This window comes from Suncus etruscus, chromosome 20 (genome assembly GCF_024139225.1).
Source record: "Suncus etruscus isolate mSunEtr1 chromosome 20, mSunEtr1.pri.cur, whole genome shotgun sequence".
NCBI lineage: Eukaryota > Metazoa > Chordata > Mammalia > Eulipotyphla > Soricidae > Suncus > Suncus etruscus.
The window spans coordinates 32494356-32510982 of NC_064867.1; the positions used below are offsets into that span (position 1 = coordinate 32494356).

Consider the following 16627-nt stretch of genomic DNA (forward strand, 5'->3'; position numbering starts at 1 on the left):
GGGAGGGGTTCCGCTTCCAGCACCTGGGAGCCTCTGGCCCATTGGGGCATTTCCTGCAGGGCGACACACGGCCCTGGCCCCACTGTTATTTTTTCCAATAGAAGAAGAAAAACATTTCCTCCTCCTCCTCCTCCTCCTCCTTCTCCGCCTGCTCCTCTTCCTCCTCCATTTTTTTTTTGTTTCCTCTTCCTCCTCCTCCTCCTCCTCCTTATCCTCTCAGTTCAGCTCAGGCTTCAAGAGACCCAAGGCAGGCAGAGTGGGGGTGAAGGGGTGCATATTATCTTCCCAGGCTGGCCTAATTGATGCCCCCCAAGACCCCAGGACTTGCTGCATCTGGGGCCACTATGTCCTCAGGGGCAAAAGGCCCTAGATGGAATCCACATGCTCCCCAAATTTCTTTTCGTTTTGGGGCTTCACCTGGTCGTGGTCAGGCTCCTGACAGGGCTCAGGGGACTGTATGAGATGCCAAGGATTGAATCTGGGTCGGTTGCCTGCAAGACCAATGTCCTACCTGCTGTACTATTGCGCTGGCCCCATAGCTGCAATTTTTGTTCTTTTGTTTGGGGGCTACACGGGCAGTGCTTGGGGATTACTCCTGGCAGGCTTGGGGGGACCATATGGGGTGCCGGGGACTGAACCTAGGTCAAGCACTATATATAAGGTCCAATTGCTCCAGCTCCCATACTTGCATTTCTCAAGCCTGTATCATGAACCAAAGTCAGAAAATGATACGACTATTATGAGAAGGAGAGGGAGAGCTAAGTTGGTTCTAGAAGGCTGACACCCTCGGCGGGAGACCTTTTTTTTGTAATAAACAGGGACAGTGACAAATGTTCTCAAGGCATTGAGGACACGCAGGTCACAGAGGAGACCTTTTCCCTGATAAGATCAGAAAGGCTGGGACAAAAACCGAGAAGGCCAAATCACAGTGCTGGCTGGTGAACTGGTGGATGGAGTTTCCTGCCAGCTGCCAGCATGAGTCCCTCTAAACCTCCCACTGTATTTGGAGGGTCAGGCCACACCCAGGAGCACAGAGGAGCTATTCCTGGCTCTGTTAAGGGTAGATTGTGGTGGTTCCTGGGAGACCATACACACCAGGAATAAACCTGGACCTCCTGCAAGTCCAGCCCTGACACCCCTTCTGAGACAAGCCCCATGTCTCCGCTTCTTCCTTCCTTCTTCCTTCCTTCCCTCCTTCCTTCCCTCCTTCCTTCCCTCCGTCCCTCCTCCCCTCCCTCCCTCCTTCAGCATGTTCTCCAGACCCAAAGGAGACCCCCTGCTAATGGTCTCCAGTGCAGGAGGCCGGAGCAGGGTTCCAAGCCTCGCCTTCGCCAAGCAGCCTCAGTTTCCCTCATCTGTGAGATGGGTTCGGCCTTGTCAGCTTGAGAATGGCACAGCTGTGGTAGGGCAGCCCTGGACACAGAATTTGACTCTTGGTGGGCAGCCACTTTGCTGGTCACCATGGTGATTAGAAGAAGCAGGATTCTGGGACAGCACTTTGCTCTCTGCAAAGGGAGAGAAATCTGTTTGCCAGGCTCCCATGGTGTGGCCAGCCCTGTCATGTCCAGTACATGATACTCCATGCAATCAGGGCCCTCCCAGGGGATGGTACATGAAGAGGGAAGGAAATAGGCTCAGAGCAGTCAAGGGCCTGCCTTATGCCACACAGCACTGCAGGGCAGGAGGACCCTGGCCATACTCTTTCCCTCCCTGCAGTTTAGTCTCTTTTTTGTGTTACCCCTGTTTTTAGGGTATCAAGTCGTTTGCATCTGGGGGCCACAGAAGGTACCCCAAGCATCTCTGCTCCACCACCTCGGGGTTCCAGGTTTAGCAGTGAAGAAGCATTATCATGAAGGCTCGGTGGGGGGAGCTGCAGGATGCGCTGGAGCAGCCCAGAGACAGGAAGGAAACGAGGAGGGGCTGAGGACAGAGGGGAGCGGGAGACCGGCAGAGACCGAGAGAGGAGATACACACACACACACACACACACACACACACCAAGAGAGGAGATACACACACACACACACACACCAAGAGAGGAGATACACACACATACACACACGCACACACACAAACCAGGAGGGGCTGAGGACAGAGGGGAGCAGGAAAAAGGCAGAGACAGAGAGGAGAGATACACACATACACACACACACACACACATACACATACACACACACACACACACACACACACACACACGAAAAGAGGGGGTTGGGAGAGACAAAGAGCCAGCAACCAGAAACTGGAGAAACTCAAACACCAGGCCTGGGTGGGGAAAGCTAAGGAAAGATAAGGGCTAGAGTGCGCGTGAGGGGGGCATTTCAGGGCTGAGGCCAGCAGCCTTCCTCGCTCAGCCCAGCAGGCCAAGCAAGGCCCCTTAAAAAGTAGGGTGAGCAGCACAGACCCCCCCCCTTCCCGCAGATGTGGCGGGAACTGAGTGCCACAGGGCTGTCCTCGAGTGGCCTTGAGCCCGTCTTGGGGAGGAGTTGATTTCCTGCAGGAGAATCGGAGGCCCTTGCTGCTGTTAGGGGCCAGCGCTGGGGCAGGAAGACCAGGGTGTGGAGAGGGGGAAGTTGTGGGTGACAGCAGTAGGGTATTTGTCTTTCCTGCCTTGGGAGGGGGTGCAGAAGCCCCTCTAGACTTCCTTCCTGGCCAGGTGGAGACCCCCCTCCCCCATGGCCAGAGACCACGGGTTGCCACACACTGTGGAGAAGCCAGAGCTGCCTTGGGCTGCCTTCAGCTTGCAGAGGCAGGAACTGAGATCCAAGCTGTGCCTTGGGCCAGCTAGTCCCTCCCCTGGCCCTCACGTGCCACAGATGAGCCAGCACTGAGGGGGACCAGTGAGTGAACTCATGAAAAGCACTTATGAGGTGCCAGGGTGGGGCAGCCCAGGCAGAGAACTGCATAGTTAGATGTGGGATATCCCATCTCCTCTGCCACTCATCCAGGGTTCCACTTGGCCTTTGCACTCCCCCAAAAGGACCTGATGTGTCACCAATCTTGGGGAGACCTAAGAAAGGGGGCATTGCCCGGGGAGACAAGACGCCTGGGTGGGGTGGGGGCTGCAGAAGTCCAGAAGCGAGAGGCCTGGCTCTGGAGTCCAGGCACCCAGTGGCCTGCCCATGAAAAGCAACATGCCTGACATTCTTCCTCTCTCCTTCTCCCGGCTTCCGAAGCATGACCCTAAGCCCTGCCCTTATGCCGGCCTCTAATAAACCCTCTTTGAAGCTGTGGCAGTTTGGGGGGACAGACAGATAGATTATAGATCCCCCCGGGGGGGGGGACTGGTAGTGGCCCCTGCCTGATTTGTACCAGGAGAGCGAGCCCACACTCCAGCGATCCTCTAACCAGAAGGGTGCTTCTGTGCGTAAAAGGGGGGTGGCCGAGGAGCTCTCCATCAGGGGTGCAGAAGGAAAGGGAGGGAGAAGGAAAAAGGGGGATCTTTGGGGAAACAGGAGTGGAGCGGGAAAACGGGGAAGCTCAGTTCTGCTCAGCTCAGCGGATGCTTGGAAGGAACCGGGGAAGGAAAGGAAAGGAGAGGAGAGGAGACGCGCGCGCGTAAGCAAGCAAGCCAGGGCGCACGGGACTTGGGGGTGCGCGTGGGCTGGAACCCCGACTCGCGCTGAAGCCGGGGGACAGTGTGCATGGGAGAGCCGGCTAGGAGGAAGACTCCGGGATCTAGGGGGCCCGGCTAGGGTCCCCAAGGGGCGCGGGGCGTGGCCAGGAGGGCGTGCCAGGCGCTGGGCCGCCCCTGGCCCGCCCTGGGGCGGCGCAGCGGGGCGAGGCGAGGCGAGGCTGGCTGCGGAGCGGGGCCGGGGAGCCGGGCCGGGGGGCGGCTGGCTGGAGCGGGTAGGAAGCTCCGATCACCCCCAGCCCAGCCTGGCCTGCCTATGCCAGGCTCCGGGCAGCGCCCCGTGCCATGCAGTTTCCACTCCAAGCTTTGCGCGCTCGCCCAGATGGCTCCTAGCGCCCGGGTAGCCACGGCCCGTGCGCCCTGGTGCCCGGCCTGGCCTCCCCAAGTCCTGCTGCTGTTGCTCCTGCTGCTGCTGCTGGCTTGGGCACAGGCCTGCCTGGCACTGGAGATCCAGAAGCGCTTCGTGTCCCCCACGCCCACCAACAACTTCGCCCTGGACGGCGCAGCGGGCACCGTGTACCTGGCAGCTGTGAACCGCCTGTACCAACTCTCTGGTGCCAACCTGAGTTTGGAAGCAGAAGCGATGGTGGGCCCAGTGCCGGACAGTCCACTGTGCCACGCCCCACAGCTGCCCCAAGCCTCCTGCGAGCATCCACGACGCCTCACCGACAACTACAACAAGATTTTGCAACTGGACCCGGACCAAAGGTTGGTGGTGGTATGCGGTTCCATCTACCAGGGCCTGTGCCAGCTGAGACGCCTTGGCAACATCTCCTCGGTGGCTGTGCGCTTTCCACCCGCCTCACCAGCCTTGGAACCGGTGTCTGTGTTCCCCAGCATGTTGAATGTGGCTGCCAACCACCCCAATGCGTCCACCGTGGGGTTGGTGCTGCCCCCAAGCCCTGGCACCGGAGGAGGAGCCGGAGTGGGCAGCAGGCTGTTGGTGGGCGCCACATACACGGGCTATGGCAGTGCCTTCTTCCCGCGCAACAGGAGCCTGGAAGATCACCGTTTTGAAAACACCCCTGAGATTGCCATCAGGTCCCTGGATGCAAGTGGGGACCTGGCCAAGCTCTTCACCTTCGATCTCAACCCATCCGACGATAATATCCTAAAGATCAAGCAGGGTGCCAAGGGGCAGCACAAGCTGGGCTTTGTGCGCGCCTTTCTGCACCCCCAGCATGTGCCAACTGACACCGGGGCACCCTATGCCTACCTGGCACTCACCAGCGAGGCACGAGCTGGGGACAAGGACAGCCAGGCCCGGAGCCTCCTGGCACGCATCTGCCTGCCCCGGGGTGGCACGGGCGGCGATGCCAAGAAGCTCACCGAATCTTACATCCAGTTGGGTTTGCAATGCTCTGGAGGCGCGGGCCGTGGGGACCTCTACAGCCGCCTGGTGTCTGTCTTTCCCACGCGCGATTTGCTCTTTGGGGTCTTTGAGCGACCCCCAGGAGGGTCCCCATCTTCTTCCCGAGCTGTCCCCGCCGCGCTCTGCGCCTACCGCTTTGCAGATGTACAAACCGTTATCCGAGCCGCGCGCACCGCCTGCTTCGTGGAACCCACGCCCGACGTGGTGGCAGTGCTGGACAGCGTGGTGCAGGGCACCGGACCGGCCTGTGAACGCAAACGCAACATCCAGGTGAGAAGGTGGGCTCTGGGAAGAATTCGAGGGGACCCCAAGAGTGGCCTTCCAGGGCGGTGTGCGCACAGCCAGGTTTTGGAAAGGAAGGGGACGCTCCCCTGGTGCGCGCAGGCAAGGACGCGTGTGTTGTTAGCTAAGCAGGGGTCCTTCCTGGCACTTCTGGGCTTCTGACGCAGACACTCAGGTGGTGAGTGCTGTGCGCATTCTGAAGCTACAGCGTGGGTACCCAGGTGTGCTGGAAACCTTCTGCAAGTGATGCACCTACCATGGATGTGTGTGTGGGGAGAGACTGTCCTGTCCCCGGCACCTCCTCCGCTTCCAAGGTGCGCTGCAGACCTGTGGCCAACAGCCACACCTGTATCCAAATCCGCCTGCAGATGCGCTCTCTCTGGGGGCGGCCAGGTGGGAGTGAGAGAGGTTGTGAGTGCTCACACAGTCTGGGAATAGGGCCTGGAGTTCTGCAGGGGACACTCTGGGGAAGACACAACTTTGGGGAGTTGGCGGGGGTAAGGGTCGTAAGAGTTTCCCAGAACCGGCACAGTGGGAAACTGGTGAGTGACTGGCACACAGCTTGTTCCTGGGGCTCCCTCCCTTTTCCCTCTGCCGCTAGCTCAGTTCCAGTGCTGAGCTCCGGACTGTGCCAGGCATGGCCGCTGGGGGAAGCCCAGAGCTCTGGGAAGCATGCCTATGGCATGGCAGGACCTGACTCCACACGCATCTTTGCCCTGTGTGACCCCCTTTGCGCGGAGGGAGACATGGAGACACGAAGAGGGGCACACAGTCTTTTGCTCAAGATCACTCAGTTTGGGACTTATGAAGGTGGACTCTGAACCCAGGACAGCCACAGTTCTGTTTTCTTGTTTGTTTGTTTTTGGTCACACCTGGTGGGCTCAGGGTTTACTTTTGGCTCTGCGCTCAAAAATCCCTCCTGCCAGGTTAGGGAGATCATATGGGATGCCGGGATTCCTACCACTGTCAGTCCTGGGTCAGCTGTATGCAAGGCAAATGCCCTACTGCTGTGCTATCTCTCCAGTCCCAGATTTGGCTTTTTAAAGCTCCAAGCAAGGCCTTGGAGTTCCGTGTGTGTGTGTGTGTGTGTGTGTGTGTGTGTGTGTGTGTGTGTGTGTGTGTGTGTGTGTGTGTGTGTGTGTGTGTGTGCAGGGATGTGGGGAGGAGGCATGAGGTCAGGGACAGAAGGAGATTCTGGGGCACAGGGGGAATGAGGGTGGCAAGTGAGGTGCTTCAGTGAGGCTCTTGTTGGGGACCTGGGCATAGAAGAGCCTAAAAAGGGGTCTCTTCTCTGGGATCCCTGGGAGTTGGCACTCTGCCTTTCCTATGTCCATGATTCTGGGGGGGGGGTCCTGTTTGAACCCCAGCCTCGACAGTTCCCTGGGAAAGCCAAGTTGCCCTTACTTCACGCCCCAGAACGAGAGGGGTTGGACAGAACCTTGAGAAGGAATGAGTCTCACAGAAGTGTCATTGTGGTATGGAGGGGTTATCCTCCTTTTTGGGACAGGGGGAGTCAGTTCTGTAGTGGGGTGAGATGAGGAAGACCGTTCCTAGACTGTAGGGCGGGGGTAGGGGAATGGGGAGACAGAGTGGGACACGGGATGGGTGGGGGGGGGAGACAGTCCTTCTGCAGTGGGATTGGAGTGCATTGGTTCAGTGGAGAGGGGGACAGTTTATCTCTTACAGTGAATTCTACGCCAGCCCCCCTCAATCAGCAGTGCGAGTTGAGGTGCACAGGTCAGGGCTCCCACTGGCTGTTGTTTCTGTTTTTGTTTTTTGGTCTTGGGCCACACCTGGTGAGGCTCAGGGGTTACTCCTGGCTCTGCACTCAGAAATCTCTCCTGGCTCGGGGGACCATATGGAACGCTAGGGATCAAATCCAGGTCCATCCTAGGTTAGCCACGTGCAAGGCAAACGCACTACTGCTTGCGCCACCGTTCCGGCCCTGTTGTTTTTGTTTTTAGGCCACACCTGATAGTGCTCAGGGGACCGTGTGTGCAAGGTGCTGGGAACTGAACCTGAGTCAGCATATGTGAGTGCTTGACTTCCCTCCATCAACCATTCTTAGGCTCCTCCTAAGAATCCCTGCTCAGCGGGCTTTGCCCAATGGGCTGTGTGGGGGTCTCAGGCTGGAAGGGGTGAGTGGTGAGGAGCTGGTTCTCTGCTGAAGGGGCCCTTGTGCCTTTCCTTCCCCTTCCTCTAAGGCAGTCCTGGTGATTTCCATGGTCTCTCCCTGTCCCAATTGGGCCTGACTCACTTCTCTGTCCTTGGGGCAACCACAGGATGGAACACAGTGGCTCCTCTGGGATCCACAGGCAGGCGGGACACCCCCCTTCACCCCTTTCCCAGGCTCCTCTCCACAGCCCCTCCCAGCTGTGGTTGCACATCTGGCACCACTGTGGGCAAGGCTGGGTGGGGTAATCCCCTTCTCACCCAAGGCCCAGGCCAGCTCCACAATTCTAGGATAAGGACTTGGCCTTGAAGCCAAAGTTTGTCCTCTTCTCTTACTTCCCTTCTGCATGACTTTGGCAAGTGACTTGACCTCTCCGAGCTGTGGTTTCCACATCCGGGAAGTGTGGTCTCTAAGGGTGGTTTGTGCCCCGGTGGGGGGCCCCCCACTTTAGCAGTCTCACCCCCAGAAGCACACTTGATTCCCAAGTAAACCTGGCTGAGCGCCGTCCTGCATGACAGCGGGTGGGCGCCAGGACACGGGAAGTTCAGGTCATCAGACTGGAGGGCCTTATGTTAGGACTTTCCATTGAATTTATTTATATATATATACACACATACATAAACACACACATATATATACATACATACATATATTTATATATATTTTTTTCTTCAAGATTTTGTTTTGTAAACATTTTAGGACCACACCTGGCTGTGACCTTCATGGGATGGGTTGGAACAGAGCATGCCCAGGACAGGAATGTATAAAGCTTGTGCTCCTGACCTTTCAGCCACCTTTGGCCCAGGAAAGATTTTTGGGGGGTCCTAAGGCAGCTGGGGCTGAATCCCCATCCTTGATAGGCCTTTATTGGTGCATTCTGAGATAGGGCAATGGGCAGGAGAGGCCATAAAGGCCAGCAGTGGAGGAAGCCATGAGCCCTGCCTTGGGTGGGGGCCTGGTGGGAGCCAGGAGCAGCAGAACCAGGGTAGCAGAGGGAGGGCAGAAGCCAGATCAAGATCAGGCCCAGGATAAAATGGCTGTAAAAGTGGGAGTTCAGGGCGAGAAGATCCCCTTCCTGCGATCCTGGCGAGAAGGGCTCACTGAATTCCAGACACTGCTGGGTGTCTTGCGGAAGAGCATTAGTCACGGTGGTTTCCAGCCCCCCCACATTGTTCCCTCTTCTGATCTCTCAGTTTTTCCACTTCTTCCCAAGACCCAGACCTGAGGAATAGGTTGCAGGTAGGCAAGACCAGAAGCAAGGCCCCCTGCTGGAAGGTCAGCAGCACCCCCAAGGCCCCACCTTCCTTTTCCCCAGGTGCTTTGACTACATCTTTTTTTTTGGGGGGGGGGGGTCACACCCGGCAGTGCTCAGGGATTACTCCTGGCTCTGTGCTCAGAAATCACTCCTGGCAGACTCAGGGGACCACATGGGAATCTGGGGATCGAACCCAGGTCAATCCGGGTCTGCCACTTGCAAGGCAAATGCCCTACCGCTGTGTTACCACTCCAGCCCTTGGCTATATCTTATGGGACTATTGGGGACAGACTGAGAGGAAATGAGCCCCCAGATGGAACAGGGCTCCTCCCCATGTCTCAGTTGAAGGTGAACAGGTTGGCAAGGTGTCATGTAGATGTCATTGGTGGGGGAGAAACTGGGGCACAGCTGAGCCTGAGTCTTCCCCCCCTCATCTTCCAGTGACCGTATTTTTATTTATTTATTTATTTTTTATTTTTTTTTTTTTGGTTTTTGGGCCACACCCAGTAACGCTCAGGGGTTACTCCTGGCTACGTGCTCAGAAGTTGCTCCTGGCTTGGGGGACCATATGGGACACCGGGGGATCGAACCGCGGTCCGTCCAAGGCTAGCGCAGGCAAGGCAGGCACCTTACCTTTAGCGCCACCGCCCGGCCCCCGTATTTTTATTTTTGAGTGGAAGAGCCTGTCGGCAGGCAAATGGCGCGGGGGCCTGTCCGAGGTGCCTTTTTATAGTCAAGGTAGAAATAAAAACTCAGCCAGCGCTTTATAGCAGGCGGTGGGTGGGTGGGTGGGTGGGTGGGTGGGCACAGCTCTGCAGAAGGCGCTTTTCTGCACCAACTCGAGGGGCTGCTGTCCCTGGTGGGGGTGGGGGCACAGAGCTTGCAAGATGGGCTTCCAGACTTGGGGCTGCCAGTAAGGGAGACATTAGGGGTGCTGGAGGTAGGGAATCCTAGCAGCCCAGGGTCATATGGTGGCAGGACCTCTAGAGTTTGTCTGGGTAGATATTCTGTCCTGTTTGGCCTGTACGCTGTGTGACCCAGGTTAAGGCTTGCAGCTCTCTGGGCCTTGTACTTTCTCATGGCTATGCAGCCAGGATTGCCTCTGAGGATGGGGGCGGTGTCCCCGAAATGACAGCTGTAGGTATCAGTCCAGGCAGGAGGGTCCACAGGAGAAAATTGTGGTCAATGTGGGGGATAGAGGGGACCGGGTCCTGGAAAGGATGGATAGGAACCAGGTCAGGAGCTGTATTTCGTTTTGTTTAGTTTTGTTTTGGGGTCACACCCAACGGCGCTCAGGGGTTCCTCCTGGCTCTACGCTCAGAAATCGCTCCTGGCAGGCTCAGGGCACCATATGGGATGCCGGGATTCGAACCACCGTCCTTCTGCGTGCAAGGCAAACACCCTACCTTCATGCTCTCTTTCTGGCCGCAGGAGCTGTATTTCTGAGCAGGTCCAGGTGAAGGAATATAGGGCTGGGGAGGAGAGTTCAGCGGCCTGTGCATATGTGTGCATAAGACTGTGTCTCTGTGTCCATGTGTATGTCTGCATGTACATATATGCGTGTGTTTGTGGTATGATTTGTTTTGTGTGCATGTATGTATATAGAGTGTTAACTCCTGACATAGGGTAACATGGAATAATCTCTGGCCGGGGCCAGAGCGATAGCACAGTGGTAAGGCGTTTGCCTTGCGCTCGGCCAACACAAGATGGACCCTGGTTTGAATGTGGGCATCCCCTAAGGTCCCCTGACCCTGTCAGGAGCGACTTGTGAGTATAAAGCCAGGAGTAACACCCTGAGTGCTGCAAGGTGTGACCCCCCCAAAAAAAAAAGTCTCTGGCCTTCCAAGTGTGAGGGGCTCGGCTGGACCAGTTTTCAGATGGGGAGTCAGGCTTGAGTCTGTAGGAGTAGCCCGCTGTCTGGGATGCCTGGGGATCCCCAGTTGGGGCTGGTGTTGCCTTACTTCCTTTGGAACTAGGTAACACCCCTGGGTTTTGCTGTGAGTGGGGGGCTGGCATGAGGTGGGGGGAAGGCTGTGAAGTTGCATGCTGGAATAATCAAGAGCTGCTGGCTGGGCCTTTGGGTGAGTGAGGGATTCCCCCAGGGCAGACGCCACCCTTAGGGATTGCAGAGAGTGGCAGGGAGACTGCCCTGGGGGCCACCCCTAGACCAGGTTTATGCCTCCACTTTCCTGTCTGGAAGGTGGGCACGGAGAGGGAAGAAAGAGTGCCCTGACCTCCACCTTGCAGGGGATCCCCGTGAGAGTGCACTAGCCCCCCACGGCTGTGGGTTTTAGGGAGACACCAAGTTCAATGTGCCTGGAGGCATGTGAAATGGGCTCTTTCCCTTCTGGGACTTGATTTCCCCTCTGTGTCTGACTGTGGGGAGATAGCACCCTTGGCAATTTGTTCCTGGAGACATGTTCCGTGTCTTCTGAAGAGCACACAACATATGTACACATATATGCCCCCCACCGTGTAACAGGAACATTCCCGGAATCCTGTCACCCTTGAGCAGTGAAAAATGTAGAAGCAGCACCCCTCAAAGTGCAGATTTCCCCAATAACCCATCAGTTCCAACCAATCACACCAATGCAAAGAGGTTGAATGTTTCACTTTTGAAGTAAACTAGTTTGAGAAATAATAGATATAGCCTATAAGTCGTATAAATATATTTTAAGAGTTTTTTTTTTTTTTTCATTTGGGGTTTTTGGGTCACACACGGCAGCGCTCAGGAGTGACTCCTGGTTCTGGGCTCAGAAATCGCTCCTAGCAGGCTCGGGGTACCATATGGGATACTGGGATTCGAACTGGGGTCCGTCCTGTGTTGGCTGAGTGCAAGGCAAATGCCCTACTGCTGTGCTATTGCTCCAGCCCCTACTTTAAGAATTAAGTCGTTTAGAGTAATATGGAGAGGGGAGAGAGGAAGAGAGAAAGCAAGAGAAAGAGCAGAAGAGACAGGGAGAGAGAGTGAGGAAGAAAAGAGGAGAGGAACAATGAAGGGGAAGGGAAAGGAGAGTAGAGGGGGGCTCTTCGTGGTCCAGCCCTCAGCTCTCCCAGGCAGCATCTCTTGCCTGTCATCCAGGGGCTCCAGAGTGCCAAGGATGAGATGCACTGTTCTGCAAATGCCCCTGGATACCAGCCTCCGCTGAAGGAGTCAGGGAAGACTTCATGGAGGAGGGGAGATAGGTGCCTGCAGGACTGAGCTAGGTGTTGCTGTCAGAGAACCAGAGACCTGCAGATGCAGAGGAGGACAAGGCTTGGGTAACAGGCAGTGATGAGACCAAGAGCTTGTGGACACCATCCTGTGAAACTCAGGAGCCAGATTGGGGGGAGAGCCTGGCCTTAGAAGAGACCAAGGGACCGTGATTGTGACCCCATTTGCCCTGCTAGGAGCTGGTGGAAACAGGTAGTAGGAAGGAACTGTCTGAGTGTCCCGGTTACCCTAAAAGCTGGGCCGGAGCCAGAGCACAGCGGTAGGGCGTTTGCCTTGCAGGCGGCCAACACAGGACGGACCCTGGTTTGATCCGCAGCATCCCACGTGGTCTCCTGAGCCTGCTAGGAGCGACTTCTGAGAGCAGAGCCAGGAGTAACCCCTGAGCACCGCTGGGTGTGACCCAAGACAAAACAAAGAAACAAAAAATCACCCCAAAAGCTTCTGGTGCAAGGATAGCCACAGAAACCTGCGTGTCCCCATCTGGGGATAGACCTGGGGTGCTCCCAGCACTGTCCTGTGGATTTGTTTTTGGGTTCCTGGTCCGCTCCCACTCTCAAGTTCTCAAGTAGAGGCACTGTCTTCTCTCCAGAGTTGAGTTTGAGGGACCTAGCCAGCATCCCTCCAGCTTGGGCTTTGCCTCCCTCCCAGCTCTGTGCCCTTCCCCTCTGCGGCCAGCAGCAAGCCCGTCCTTTACCCTGAAACCCGATAAATCACACTGGAGGAGGGAGGAAGCTCGCAGCTCCATTACGAGTCCCAGAGAGGCCCCAGTGGGGCGTTAATCACGGAGCTCTCTGCTCTGATCGGTAAATAATGGGGGGGTAGTGGGCAGAGGCCTTGAAGTGGGGGCCAGGAGAGGGGGTGGGGAGGAGGAGCTAACAGAGCCTGGGAACCACTCCCACGGCCCTGCTCCTCCAGGACTCATCCACTCTGGCTGGATGATGGGTCGGGCTGGATGGAGGCTTCTAGAAGTGGCCATCACTTGGGTGGGCCTCAGTTTCCCAGCTCGCAAGCTTTCCAATCCCAGGCAGCTGCGTGGCTGGGCTTGAGGCAATGGCTCCAGGGCCAGCAGGCCAGTGGGGGTCACCCTAGTGGGGCCATCCCGGCCATCGCTTCACCTCTCCGTGTTCCGTCTTCTTCCCTTGTGTCCTGGCAAAGATGTGGGGAGAGTGACAGGAGGTAATGCAGGCAGGCCGCCTCCTGCACAGTGGAACCAGCTGGGCCCTCTGGCCATGTGGTTGCTAGAACCGTGTTATTAGCAAGCTGCCCTCCTCTTCCCTGCGCCCCAAGTGGCACCTCTGTGTCCCCAGCCTCAGAGCACCCCCCAGAGATGTTTGCTGGGGACTGGCCAGCTCTGTCCTTTTAGATGTGCCCACGGTTGTCTGATGGCTGGGCCCCAGGCCAGCACCCCTGGGGTGGGAGAGGAGGCAGTGAGCTCTGATCTCCAGCCCCCCTCACCCCTGAACCCAGGAGGGGCTGGCCCGCCATGGCCCTGAGAAGCAACTGCAGTGCTTGGTTCTGGCCAGAGTCCGCTCAGGCCAAGCCAGAGGCTGGGAGAGAAACTTCTAGGGTGAGGCGGAGTGGGCGGGCGGGCGGGAAGCTCTCCTCCGACTGCCCGGCCTGCTCTGTGCTCCTAGGGGACCAGGGGGGAGGGCTAGAAATGGGGCCAGGCCGGGCTGGAATGAGAAACAGCTTTTAGAAGGGAGAAGGGGGAGCTGGGTGTCTGGGGGGGGGGGGCGCGTCCAGCTAACAAAGCAACCGCAGCTTGAGTCAGCAGCAAGGACCACAGTTCCCAGGATGGCCCAAGTTCGTGGCCTGGTCCAAGTGAGGGTGGCTGCCTGGAGCTGGGGGTTCCGGCATCTTCCTAGTTCTGTCCTTGGGACTGCCGGAGCCTGCCGGCCTCTGCAGCAATGGCTGAGAATATTTCCTGTGCACCTCCAGCCTTCATGCTGGGTGACTCTGGGCCATCAGCTCTGGGCCGACATAGATCCATTCTAGAGATGCAGAGACTGAGGCTCCTACAGAGAGGACGGGGCATTTTCACACTGTGTGTTAAGAACCAAAATGCGTGGGGTTGAAAAGCTTCCCTTAGATGTGGCCGACCCAAGTGCGATCCCTGCATCCCCTATGATTCTCGGAGGCCACCAGGCATAATTTTTCTTTTTCTGGTTTTTGGATCACACCTGGTGCTCAGGGGATACTCCTGGCTCTGCACTCATTCAGAAGTCGCTCCTGGCAGGCTCGGGGGACCATATGGGATGCCGGGATTCAAACGGGGGTCTGTCCTGTGTTGGCTGCGTGCAAGGCAAATATCTAACTGCTGTGCTGTTACTCAGGCCCACCAGGCATGATTCTTGAGTGCAGAGCCAGGAGTAAGCACTGAGCACTGCTGGGTAAAAGAATATGGAGGCTTGGTATGTCCTGCCTCAGTTTCCCTAGGGACCCACGGGCATATACGCCTGGTGTCCGAGGGGCAGCTCTGTTTCTGGCCCTGCGTACATACACTTCTTGGCCCCTCCGGCTGTGTCTGCAATGCCAGTGGGGGGGGGGGGGAGTGTTTCGTGCTCTTGTGGCCTGGCCAGCCCGTTCACACGCCCTTTCCAGATGGTGCCCAGCTGGCCTGGATGACCTCCCGATAGGGGCGGGGGAAACCGAGGCAGGCCTGCTCCGCGTGCATGGCTCTGTCCCAGCTGTGAATCTTACTGCCATTTGGCAGCGTCCCCTGTTAGAGTCCAGTAACTCGGGGTGGCCCCTGGGGACTGGCTGGGCTATGTGTCCCTAGGAAACCTCTGTCCCTCTCTGTGCCTGCCAGATCAGGGCACAGCCTCTGTCCTCTGACCCACCTAGTCTCTAGAAATGGAACATTTTCCCCAGAGGGATAGGACAGCAGGTGGGGCACTTATTTTTCACATGGCTGACCCGGATCGCGTCCCCAGCACCCCATAAAGTCTCCCCAAGCCCTAAAAGGAATATTCCCTGAGTGCAGTCAAGAGCAAACCCTGAGCCAAGTATGGATTCAAAATACCCCCTTCCCCCACAGTGGGGCTGGAGCGGTGGCGCAGCAGTAGGGTACTTGCCTTGCACGCAGCTGCCCTGGGACGGACCACGGTTGGATCCCCCAGCATCCCATATGGTCCCCCAAGCCAGGAGCGATTTCTGAGTGCATAGCCAGGAGTAACCCCTGAGTATCACCGGGTAGCCCAATGCCCCCACCCCCCAAAAGGCATCTCTTTTGCCCACTTAGCATGCCCCTAGCAATCGTCTTTATCTTCCACTTGGTCAATGTTGCTAGAGGCCCTCCCAGCCAAGTACATCCTGCCCTCTGAAGTCTGGCACATAGTGGGGCCACAGGGTCTTCCGTGACTCAGTTTACCCTCAAAGGGATGGGTCCATACCTAAAGGGAGGGCAAAGTTCTGTGTGGCTTCAGACCTCGCCTTGACCCTGTGCAGTTGGGTAACCCCCAGACACATTCCCTGCTGACCCCCACAACATGTTTTCTCAATGGGGTGGAGGTGGGTATCCAAGGTGGCAGCTCCCTGGTGGTTCTGTGTGGTACCCCTCAGCATTCACTGGGGTCTCTTCTGGACCCCAAGCTAAGGGAGAGGGTGTTGGTGGGAGGTGGTTAGATCACAGATGTTCTAGATGGAGAGGTTTGGGGGCCCAGCAATGAAGTAGGTTTGTGTGACATGGACTTGGGGTAATGAAAGCTTTGAGCCATGGAGGGGTTTCAATTTGCTTTACAAGCTTGCTTTAAAAATTTGGGTGGGGCTGGAGTGATAGTGTAAGCGGTAGGGCATTTACCGGGATGGACCTTGGTTTGATCCCCGGCATACCATATGGTCCCCCAAGCCTGGAGCAATTTCTGAGTGTATAGCCAGGAGTAACGCTGAGCATCAATAGGTGTGGCCCAAAAATCAACAATAAAAAATTTTTTTTGAGGGGCCAGAGTGATAGATAGCACAGTGGGAGGGTGTTTGCCTTGCACATGACCAACCTGGGTTTGATCTCTGGCATCCCATGTGGTCCCTTGAGCACCGCCAGGAATGACTCCTGAGCACAGAGCCAGGAGTAACCCCTGAGCACAGCTGGATGTGGCCCCAAACCAAAAAAAAAATATAGATAGATAGATAGATGGATGGATGGATGGATAGATAGGTAGATAGATAGATAGATAGATAGATAGATAGATAGATAGATAGATAGATAGATAGATAGATAGATAGATAGATAGAGTTGGGGGCCTCCCAGTGGGGCTCAGAGCCTGCTGGTTCAGTTGAGGGCCCCACAGGCCGCAATGAATAAGCTCAGGGATTTTGTGGTGGGGCCAGGACTTGGAGAGCCCCAAGATCCGCTGTACTCGGACCCTCGCTCTGCAGCTCTCAGTAAGTACACTTTTACTTTTGGAAGGATTTTAGATTTACAGGAAGGTCCAAAGATAGTACAGATAGTCCCAGACCCATTTTTCCCTGTTGCTAAGGTTCTATTTCCATGGAACCCTGGACATGATGAACAAAATTGCTTCTTAACGCTGAGGGAGCTCTCCGCCTACCCCCCACGAATGTCCTCTTTTATCCTCCCTGAGATCTACATTGGTATTTTGGGTGTTTGACAGTTTTATTCTATTTTATCTATCTCTCTGGGTGTTGGGGCCCCACCCGTCAGTGCTCAGGGCTAACGTACATGGGATGCCGGGATTTGA

The 16627-nt window shown here is 56.5% G+C and overlaps 1 protein-coding gene across 1 annotated transcript in view; it reads left to right on the top strand.

Annotated features, from left to right (window-relative positions):
• Nucleotides 1-3841: 3841 nt before the first annotated feature.
• PLXND1 (plexin D1) overlaps nucleotides 3842-16627 on the top strand; it is a 41207-nt gene continuing 28421 nt past the window's right edge. The window contains exon 1 of the mRNA XM_049766352.1: nucleotides 3842-5276. Within this exon, the coding sequence (XP_049622309.1) occupies nucleotides 3891-5276 (1386 nt within the window). The 5' untranslated portion in view covers nucleotides 3842-3890. The remainder of the gene's footprint in view (nucleotides 5277-16627) is intronic.